This window comes from Sinocyclocheilus rhinocerous, unplaced genomic scaffold (genome assembly GCF_001515625.1).
Source record: "Sinocyclocheilus rhinocerous isolate Xijiao unplaced genomic scaffold, SAMN03320098_v1.1 scaffold742, whole genome shotgun sequence".
Classification (NCBI taxonomy): domain Eukaryota; kingdom Metazoa; phylum Chordata; class Actinopteri; order Cypriniformes; family Cyprinidae; genus Sinocyclocheilus; species Sinocyclocheilus rhinocerous.
The window spans coordinates 2,029,057-2,039,956 of NW_015641116.1; the positions used below are offsets into that span (position 1 = coordinate 2,029,057).

The following is a 10,900-nucleotide window of genomic DNA, read 5'->3' on the forward strand; positions in this document are numbered from 1 at the left end:
TTTTAAATTAAGCCCTTTTTAACTGTCCTTTTAGGTTGTTTTGAGAATGTTCTGTAGGCTACTAATAAAAAAAGAACCTCTGTATATTTTTTGTTGCAAATTTACAGACAATGCAATTGAAATGTTTACATTGGCTTGTCGGGGTAATATTTCTGTCCACTGACAACAAAGTTTTCCTTCTGAATTAGCATAACTGCACAAGTTTTATACTTAATAAAATCTTTAAAACAAATGACATTAGTTATACTTCCATTTCCTTCAATAAAAAGGAAATTGAGTTAGACGGTTGTGGACGTGGATTAGTAATCTGGCCCCTTGGTATAAAGGAGAAAACATGCTGGCCCTCGTCACTATCAAAGTTGCCCATCCCTGATCTAGCTTATCAAATTAGACTTTCTGACATCCCTATAATTCACCTAATCAAAACATATATAAACCTTGATTAGATATACTCCAGAACTTAAGGTGAATTTCCACCACTTAGATCTCTAAAACAGGAAAGTTGAAAACATTTTCTCAAAGGAAAGTGTGATCTTTTAAAAGCAAGTTTTAAACTTTGTTGTTAAATGTGGACATATTCTTTTTCATACAACAGGCAATTTGGAAGTAAGTGGGATATGACTTTTATGTAATCGGCAACTATGAAACCTCCATTTCGTCGTCGAACTGGACCGTCGCGCTTTCTGATTAAGAGCACTGAGGAAGAGTCGAGTGTGAGTGCCAGATCCCTCTACAAAGGATGGAATCGCAAAGATCTTCAGAAATTTTTGCAAGCTTTGAAACAGCAGCAGAATTTTGAATCGGCATTAGATCTGACTGAGATTCAAAAGAAAGTTCCCCAACGTTCTCTCAAAGAGGTAAGCTCATCGACACCAAAATATCTCTAATATGGATGAACATGCACGTACGTACGTGTCCATTGTAATGTAAGTGTTAGCACTGTTTGGTTTCAGATTGAAGACCTCATAATGACCCTGAAGTCACGTGTGCTACAGAAGGTGTATCTACAGGTCCAGAGTCAGAGGAGAGAGGAGCGCAAAGCTAAAGTTCCCGTTGAATTGTGGGCAGAGCTGGTACAGAAAATCTCTAGACCCTATGAGAAGACAATTTCTTCTGCCTTTTCCCAGGTCTGTATGAGACATTTGAGAAATAACACCAGTCCGTGTAACGCTTCACAATTAAATTCAGACCATATGGAGCAAATGAAAAAATTAAACCAAACGTTCATTTTTTTTCTATTTTTTCCACACCGCACCAAGAATTGTACAAGTTCACCTCAATAATTTCTCAGCCTTAGTCTGACTACACATGGCTTTATAGAGCTTGTGGGAAAATGTAATATCAGCAACTGATTCTGTCATTCTCTTACCATGCTTATTTATGACTCCTATTTATAGCACACCTAGAGAACAAAGTACTTAATACTTGTCATTCAGTTACAGTGTACAATATTTGACTTCTTTTATGGCCTCTATCATCTTAATCACGCTTATAGCAGATAAAATGTTACACAATTTCAGTTTGTTTTTTACTTTGTCATCAGATGCTTGTGATTGCTGCCATTGAGCCCTGTGGCCTGATGCACTCTGATCCTCCACACCCCATCATACAAACACCTGCTTTCTCCAGTCAACACCCTGTTCAGTCCCCTAAAACCCCATCTCGGCCTTCTACCTCAGACATGAGCCCAAATTCCAGCATTTCTTCTCCCTCAGTTGCATCTCTTATTCAGCCTGACTCTAGTTCTAATGCTGCTGATCATATTAGCCAACTCGATAATACATCAGGCAGTTCACTAGTGCCTAAAATGCCTGAAACACCCACACCAAGATCCTTACAGATAACAAGAAGCCCAAGCCAACTGCAGTCAGAAGCAGAACCAACAGCATCCAGTCCTATTTCCACTGGCCCAGTGTCACCGTCAGTCTCCCCAAATAAGCACAATCAAGTTAATTTGGAACTGTTAGATCATGATTACCTATGCAAACCAAGAATGCTGAAGAGTGTTGTGAATTTTGACAAGATTTATCAATATCTAAGTGACATTGACTCCAAAACCTGCAATTCAGCTCTTACTTCAATGGGTACGTATTGTTAAATTATACATTTTGCATATAATATGCTGTTATGATGTTAAAGGGGTCATGAACCGAGAAATCAAAATTCCCTTGATCTTTTGACATATAAGAGGTCATTGTACCATTAAAAAAATCCTGTAAGTTTCAGAACTCAAAACTTCCTCGTTAGTCTAAAAACAGCTTATATTGAAGTCAATCTGCCAAAATGACAGGTTGTGGAATGTGCCACTTTATGCCGTAATAGTGTGGCTAAACCCCGCCTCCGATTCATGCATGTAGTGTAAATAATGAGAGAGGTATACGCAGAAACCAAACGATAAAGATGCTCCAAAAACAACAAGATGCTGTACAGTGCCAAGTTGTAGAAAAACATACTCTTTGCATTGCCTTCCTTCTGATCCCAACATTAGGAAAGAGTGGATGAACTTTATTTTTAATGTAGTTCCAGACCGTGTCAGTAAGAACTTTGTCCTTTATTCACTTCATTTTACTGTGGATTCATTTACAAACAAGGCACAATTCAATGCAGGATTTTCAGAAAGATTGAAAGTAAAAGACGATGCTGCAAAATCACAGCAGCATCCATCAATGAAGGATGTAGGCTGTCAAACATACACAACTGTTAGCCAATTATAGCAGTTGGCGTTTACTTCTGAGTCTACAATCCACCACACCTATTCAAACAGAGCGTTCAGGACAGAAAATAGCCTATTTTCTCAATTATGATGTTTTTTTATGTAAAAATTGTTATAACAATATAAGTGGACCTCAGAGAACAGTGCAAAATAATAAAAAGGCAGTTCATGACCCCTTTAAATACTGGAATAAATTACATTCTTCATGACCATTTTACACATTTTTCCAGGAATGTGGCAATTAGATCAACTTAAAAGCATAGTTCACCCAAAAATGACAATCTACTTGCTTACCATCTTGTTGCATGACGTTCTTTCTTCTGTAGAACACAAGGATGTTATGTCTTTAAAAAGAATTTTTTTTTTTTCCCTTACAATGAAAGTCAGTGAGGATCAGTGTTGTTTTGGACCCCGCTGACTTTCGCTTTATCTACAAAAACATTTTGGGTGAACTATCCTTTTTAGATGTATGAACAGAACTTTTTTTTCTTCTCTCATATTTTGCACATTCCATCCTCAGAGAGTGCAGTGCTGTTGGATATGCTCATGTGTTTGCCTGAGGAGCTCTCCTTACTGGACTGCAAAGAACTTCAACATCATTTTCTCCAGTTACACTCACAGCTCACCAAACCTGCAGAAATGCCAGCTTCCTCTTCAAACAGTGACAGGGACGTCCTACAGGCTAATGTAGCCGATTCTACTGCATTAACACCCAAACTCAGGCCTACTACGGGATCCACTAAAGAGCCCTCCAGTGAGTCATCGGTCACAGAACCAGCAAAGGACAAAAAAGACTGGGCTGCAGCTGGCACCTGTCCTCTCAATCCTTTGTTAGTTCCGGTAGCCTTGCTGAAAACATCGGCCCTAGATTCTGAGAAATGATATGCTTAGCCAGTCTCAGGCTTTTCAGAATTCAACTAATTAACGTTCTGTGTGGGTCTTATGTTTCACTTTGCTACAGGTTCAGATGTTGTTCTTTTGCCTGGAAAATGTGTGCATATTAAGTATTCATACTGTTATATTGATATGTAATAAATATATTTAAATTTCAGAATGATGATTCTGTTAAAATAAGTTTGCTGTAAAAAATAGCCAAGACATAAAAAATAAGTAATTAAATGAATGTGCTGAAGAATTAATCGTAAGTATTTTAAGATTTCCCTCTTCCTAAACTTAACTGCAGCTGTACTGATGCCCTTAAAGTGATGGCTCTCAAAAATCACCCTCCTAAGTTTAATATTTCCCTGTGGCTTCCACTACTGTTGCCAAGTCATAAAAATAAGAATATATTAAAAACTAGAGAGGAATGGAATTTTGTGGTGCAACTGAGAATTTTGTTTTCTCAAGTGAACAGCATTTTAGTTCAAAGTTTGGAGTTTAGTCTGATTAACAAAACCTGGTTGCCAAGTGACCAAAACAGTGGAACATATTCCTGGTTTAGTAAATATTTCCTTTTAGCATAACTTTTAAGATGCAGTAATACATTTTCTTTTTTAAAGAGAAAATGTTTACTCACCCTCATTCTGTCCCAGATGAGAATATTACTTTATTTTGAGTGAAATATTTAATATTTTCCTTTTTTATTAGGTTAGTTCCATAAATCAGAATGGTTTTGATAACTTTTTGTCATGAGGGCCTTGCCAGGGATGGTGCTTGCCAAGTTTCATGCAAATAGAACCAACAGCCCAGGAGGAGTTAGAAAAGGTAGGTTTTCCATAAAAATTCTAAATAGTGGAAGAATGTCCTGAGTTAAACTAAATCGGATGTATGGATTCTCTGAGCTTGGCTCAAGAATTCAGAAGCCCTTACAGTTCCAGAATGATGAACCAAAATTCAAATGTACTTATAGCGCAACCTAATGTCTGTCGGTTGTGTAAAGCGGTACCTGAGTAGAATTAGATTGCCTTTATTGTCTCGTGTGGGGGGATTTGGAACCATCCCACCAAGATCTCTGAGAATTATGGTCTTTGGTGCTTTTTGGTGCAGAAAAAATATTATAAACAAAACGGTACACAAACAGAAGGGTTTACCCCTAGTAAAGCATAACCCATAGAGTGAGTAATATGTTTACACAATGACCCATGAGTCTCATTGCACCACAGAGATCTAGGTACATCAAGTTAAGTGATGCTACCATTTGTAACATTTCTCAATACTGATTGCAGCGCAGCTGATTATCGGTTTCTTTTTCCTGCTTATCTGTTCGATGTGTGGCGTCGCACCCAACATGATCTGTATAACTCACCATCCAGCACATTGTTTGACATGCTGTTGATAAGATATCTGAGATAAAGCAGCTCACTTTGTGAAACTCTAGGCTAAAATACACACACACACACAACTTTTTGGAAAGTTGAAATCACAATTTGAAAGCAATTATCTTAAAATAAGACTAGCATTTTTAAAATGTTGAGGATAATATTCAGTATTGCCAAAGTGATTAAATCTCTAAAAAAAATTTAACAATGTAATCTGAAGGGAATAAATTGAGTGGTAGAATATACAGTAAGGAAGCCCCATTAACTGTGCTTTTGTTGTGTCTGTGAATAGGAAAACATTAAAAAGTACTGAAAAGAAGAGGCATGAAAGTAATTGGGAATGCTGTTTTGTGAAGATTCTCTGCCCCTCTTTGCGAGCTCATGATATTTGGTGTTTTCTTATAGAGCAATACACAATAGCTCAAGAATATCACTTTGTTGTTCATGTGTTTGATTGCATTTACAGAGGAAAAAGACAATAAAACAAACAACTGAGAATATAATTTATTTTAACATAAGCAAGTGTCAATTTACAAACAATGTGTGGAGTATAATGATAATAAATAATTTGTGGTTAATGTGTAATTTACAAAGCAGTTTATATTAATGCAATGTCATTATGAATAAAAATGATAAGAAATGATACCTAAAGGAGCAATAAAGTAAAACCTATAAAAAAAGATAACTACTAGATATCTAATTTTACTACATTGATTATTTTAATAACTTATCTGAAGATAAGCAGGGCATAGCTGAAGTTCTACTGCTTCTCTTCATCATGTGATAAAACACAATATGGTCAGATAATGTTTGTCACACATCTGAGGTACAGAAAATATGCATAATTGTACAACTGCTAAATTGAATGGTATAAATAGAATGCTCTAGCAAACTGATTGAGTTTTGATGGATCAAGACTGCATATTTTTAAACCAAGCAATATATACATTCAGTATGTCATACAAAGCTGTAATGCTTGTTTCCACACACATAGAATATTAAATATCAAAAGATGAACGGATCTGAGGTCTGTCCATTTTCATCTGTTAAGAGCAAAACAAGGAATGAGGAATTATGGAAAAGCCATGACGGTGATGCTGTTACAATGCTTGTATTCCATTCAATTCAACAGAAAAATCATTGGTTATTTGTAACGAGTACCTTCTATGGAAATATGTAATTGTGTAAAGGTCAGAAATTAAAATGTGTCTTTTCTTTATTAACCAGATAAGATAAATAAGTAAATTAAGAAAGATAATTATAGTGAAGCCCTGTTGCTGGGTGTAGTAGCTTAGTTTTGTATACGGACTATTTGTAAGAACAGCATATGTTGCTAAGTGTATATTTGTGTATCCTCTCAGTACTCACAGACTGATCCCTCTGAAGATACCGGAGATGAATACCAGGTTCAGGTGAGAAATTCTGGGTGTAAGAGAAATCTGGTTTATAGTTTCCGAAACTGTCCTGTGTATGTCTGCCTCCTGGTGAGTATACTGGGTTATCATATCTGTCAACTGGAAATACAAAACAAAAAAGTATGTTGATTAATCAGAGACTTGTTAAACTATAAAATGAATATCCCATGAAGAAAAAAAGACTACAATGCTCTTAGGCTACGTTCACACTGTCAATTTTTGGGGATTGAGAATCCGCATTTTCTTTACAAGCGTGAGTCTCGAAATGTCCCGTTCACACAGCAGTTTACAGTTGTGTTTAGAATACTGTCTGTATGAACGTGCATTACCAGTAACCATAGCGACAGTGACCAAAGTAAAATCAAAGATGGCGACGTCCATAAAACTGAAAGTCGTATCACTTTCTGACAGGGCAAGAGTCCAATCGAGCCGCGAGTTATTTAGTCAAATCTTCATTAAATTTTGGTGGAGAGCGGAGCATTTGAATCGCGCGCAGAACACAAAACTGACGGGAGCGGCTCCGGTGGAAAACTGACGGGATCTGAAACGTTCAGATGACACGCAGCTCATTTCTCCATCACTGTAAGTGACCGAAAACACACATGAAAACACGTAACACACGGTAGACGCGCGTTTGTGCGCTCTCTCGTCTCGCACTGTATGACGTGACAGACAACTAGTTGTCCAGTCCGGTTCCGTTCACACAGCGCGTGTGTTCCGAGAATGCGGTTGTGAGTCCTGAAAATTTACAGGTGTGAGTTCGGTTACAGAATGCGGTTGTCACACCCGTAAATAACCGAACTGTGTGTGAACGTAACCGTATTAAGGACTCACATGACTGACAATCGTATTCTGCTGCTGTGTGAACGTGGCCATAATATACATTTGTTGCAGCTTAGTCTAGTCTTAATCAAACTCACCAAGAAACTCCTGAGTATGCTTAGATCCTAAATATGCACTGTGCATCTTTACTTGTGAAATTAACAGCACTTCACACACAGGCTGTCAGGTCAAATATAGTTTTACTGCCCCATCCTTCTCTCTTGGCAAGTTTATATTACATCACAACAGGTTCACAAAATATGTAATTTAACTCTTTTTTTTCATTTTGGAATAATATACTGCATCCATGATTTATTCAGGTTAATACCAAGTATTTATCTACCTAATTTACTGAGAACAGTATTGTTAATTTTAGAAAACTGTGCACAAAAGAAATAATAATTTGGTGAATGGTTCAAATATTCAGGTACCACCTACAGGTAATAATTATTGAATGATGCAGAAAATGTATTGTTTTGTTTTGTTTTGTTTTTTGCTACCTGTGTTTGATGTTTTCTTTTGTGGTGGCCATTCAAAGTCATCCTCTAACCATTCTTTCACTAGCTCTTGCTTAATGTCCTTGTTCCTGTGAGACAGAAATAAAGTTATGGACAGGAAGGCATAAAAACACATTTATTCATGAAAACACCCTCTTTTTTCCTGATACACATACCACATTGATATAGCCATGTAAATAAGAGATTTTCCACATATTTTTAGGGGGGCTGTTTTGAATTGCATAGGATGGCAGCCTTCATATACTGTATTTCAGGAGTACAGTTAAATAATAAAATAATATTAGAAATGTGTCAAATTAACAGTAAACTGCTCCAGGCAGCCTGCTTTTCTGGTCTTGAGAGTGGCTAATCAATTGTTATTTCAGAGCATTTGCTGAACAAATCTACTGTTAGGTTTGTCTGCAAATCCATCAGAACATAATGATCTTGCCATGATCTTCTGTTCACAGGGTCCGAACAGCTTGCTATCATCAACGGAAACATGAATTTTTACAATTTTACATGCATTCTGCAGGCCATCTGTCTGCTAACTGATGATCAACAGATGACAGGTGATGCCACAGGTCAACGATCCAAAGCACAGGAGTAAATTATTCTGCAGTAGAAAACATGCCTTCTGAAGTGTCCCAATCAAAGTCCTCCTGACCTTAACATGATTGCATTGCCTTGGCATGTCCTCAAGACCACATGACACCAGACATCACAAGTACATTGCTGAACTGAAGCAGTTTAATAAAGTGCATGAAATTACTTACCTCTTCACCGTCCGTTTGTTTATAATGAGATAAGCTGTCAGGAATGCTACAGTTATTACTGCTATGGCTGCCACTGTTCCCAATCCAGCATAAAATCCAACTTTGTGCACCTGTAAATTGCAATCTGCTCCCAAGTACCAGAAGTCATCATTATAGCGGCAACTAGAGCAAAAATGCATTGTAAGTCCTTTTAAATGTTCAGAGAAACATCTGCATATTTTTGTACAACTTTAGCTTTCGTTTCATTTAAATCATTCCAGTTTCCAGCCCAGATCTTTAACCACCACACCCCCTAAAGAAAGAAGTACCTCTCTTTGTCAGTCTAGAAAATGTAAAGAATATAAAAGTAAACAAAAGTACATACTAGCAGGATGGGCCCTGACCAGAAACTTTCACAGGGGCCGCTGTTCTTAAAATTTTCGGATCACTATGAGCTGCATCGCATGGAGTCACACATGTCACTTTGCCACCCAGCGTAACTGCTTCAAAATACTTTTGGAAATCTTCAGGAAAAATGTTCGTAGCCTTGGCACACACCTCTTTGACTGTGGAAATAAAAAAATGCAGCAGTCATAATAGATCAAATAAAATGAATAAATTACAGCATTCAGACACTTCAAAAATTCCTTGATTTTAATAAAAATCGTATGTTAATTTGGCCTTGTGCTTGGGACCATTCAACTGTTGAAACTTCTCCTCTAAGATTTCCCTGTATTTTTCAACATCCATTATTTCTTCTCTTTTAACACAATGACCTATCATTAAACATTAAAAGCAACCTCACAACACCATGCAGCCAACACTGTAATTTGATGATTTTAAGGTGTGACCAGCATCAAATTCTCACTTGTTTTGGGTTTTAGCTGAGAAGCCATATTTTGGTCTCACTGCACAACAGCAACACTTTTCTGCATTTTGTATGTACTCCAAACATGCTTTCTTACGAATCTACTGTATTTATAGCAAAACTCCCTCCAATGACCTATGCATTTTTTTAGCTTCTTTTGTTGATCTCTGTACCTCCTCTTAGAACTATGGTTGAAAACTTATGCAGCATGTTTAAATATACATTCAATATACATCAAACATTAAAACACATTAAAACTCATTTCAGTTATTTCAATAGTTCACTCAGTACTTAAAAAGTAAGAACATATTTGGTATAGAGTATATAATTCAATAAAATGAGACAACTAATTAATATTATATAGAATAACTCACTATTCTTCTTGCTCCTAGCACGATAAGTTAAATGAAAACTCACCAATGAGATCAGTCTTTGATGCAGTGGCATTATTAACAACAAAGACTAGAATTGAAAAAAAAAAAATTTAAGAAACAGATTAATAATGTATCCAATAACAATTTAGATCACAGGGAAAATGCATATGATGACCTACCTGATTTGTTTTTAATGTCAAAAAGAACGCCTTTCACTTCCTTAACAATATTTTCATAATTATCCTCGCTTTCGTTGTTATTATCGATGTTAAAAAGGACATCATGCTCAACTTTCAGACTAGCCGCATCACTTAAAAAAAGAAAAGGAAAGGAAATACAAAAATTACAAGTTTTAAAGAATTTTTTAATTGGTGTATTTTTTAGTGTTTATTTATAAATTTAGGTTCTCTTGGATTGGGTATAATACAAGGTTTGGATTGATTTATTATTTGAAAGTATTTGTTACTGTATACATGTTTGGTTTATTACATTTTGTACTGTTACCTTTTAGTTTCCTTCAAAGGCAAGCTTCTTCTTCTTCTTTGACTATGTTGTTGTAATGGTCCACCAGCACTTTGACATGAAAAAAAAGAGATTGAATTAAGACTTAATAGTCAGATATTATAAGGGCATATTTGATATTTGTAATGACAAAATAGCTTGTGCTGTCAAAGTAGATGAATTACCTTAGAATTATGTTGTCCACACGCAAAAAATTTTCTATTTTGTTTTTATAAATGGGCACCACCTATAATTGTATAAAATATATCTGTAATATTTCAAACCAAAAAATTATGACCTCCACTGTCCAAAATACTGTTTGTGAAGGAGGTCTAGAACACTTAGGCCACTCTTAAAAATATTGCATAAGTAACAACTTATCATACACAGAGGCATCTGCAAACAAGTGATTAAAAGTTAGAGCTTTTTTCAGAATTAACGTAACTAACTTCACTTAAATTACTGCACTTTTAATCAACTGGTCATTTTTAGTAAATGTATGCAAATGTCATTTTTTAGTAAATGTATGCAGACACATCACCTCCTGAAGTTTCTGGGCAATAACATTTAAGTGATCAAGCCATCTAAACAACAATACTTACTATTTTTTTGAAATTTTCAACAAATTCTATATATGCATCTGATGATGGGATTTCGTAGTCATCTGTAAATTCTTCATTTATTTCCATTGTAACAT

At 36.0% G+C, this 10,900-nt stretch overlaps 1 protein-coding gene and 1 long non-coding RNA gene across 5 annotated transcripts in view; one reads left to right on the forward strand and one right to left on the reverse strand.

The window, feature by feature from the left end:
• The window catches only part of snapc2 (small nuclear RNA activating complex, polypeptide 2), a 7,563-nt gene extending 3,749 nt beyond the window's left edge, over nt 1–3,814 (forward strand). For all 3 annotated transcript variants that reach the window (XM_016571210.1, XM_016571209.1, XM_016571208.1), the window contains exons 2-5: nt 596–857; nt 954–1,127; nt 1,544–2,084; nt 3,234–3,814. In XM_016571210.1, the coding sequence (XP_016426696.1) occupies nt 642–857; nt 954–1,127; nt 1,544–2,084; nt 3,234–3,595 (1,293 nt within the window). In that variant the 5' untranslated portion in view covers nt 596–641 and the 3' untranslated portion in view covers nt 3,596–3,814. The remainder of the gene's footprint in view (nt 1–595; nt 858–953; nt 1,128–1,543; nt 2,085–3,233) is intronic.
• A 5,090-nt stretch (nt 3,815–8,904) lies between these two features.
• LOC107754668 (uncharacterized) lies at nt 8,905–10,880 on the reverse strand. Of its 2 annotated transcripts, XR_001641607.1 has the most exons (5): nt 10,806–10,880; nt 10,389–10,450; nt 10,207–10,275; nt 9,746–9,790; nt 8,905–9,026 (listed from the first exon to the last, which is right to left on the reverse strand). It is a non-coding gene; the product is annotated as an uncharacterized LOC107754668 (long non-coding RNA). The 2 variants fall into 2 exon arrangements; XR_001641608.1 differs by lacking the exons at nt 8,905–9,026; nt 9,746–9,790 and adding an exon at nt 9,901–10,012.
• Nucleotides 10,881–10,900: the final 20 nt, after the last annotated feature.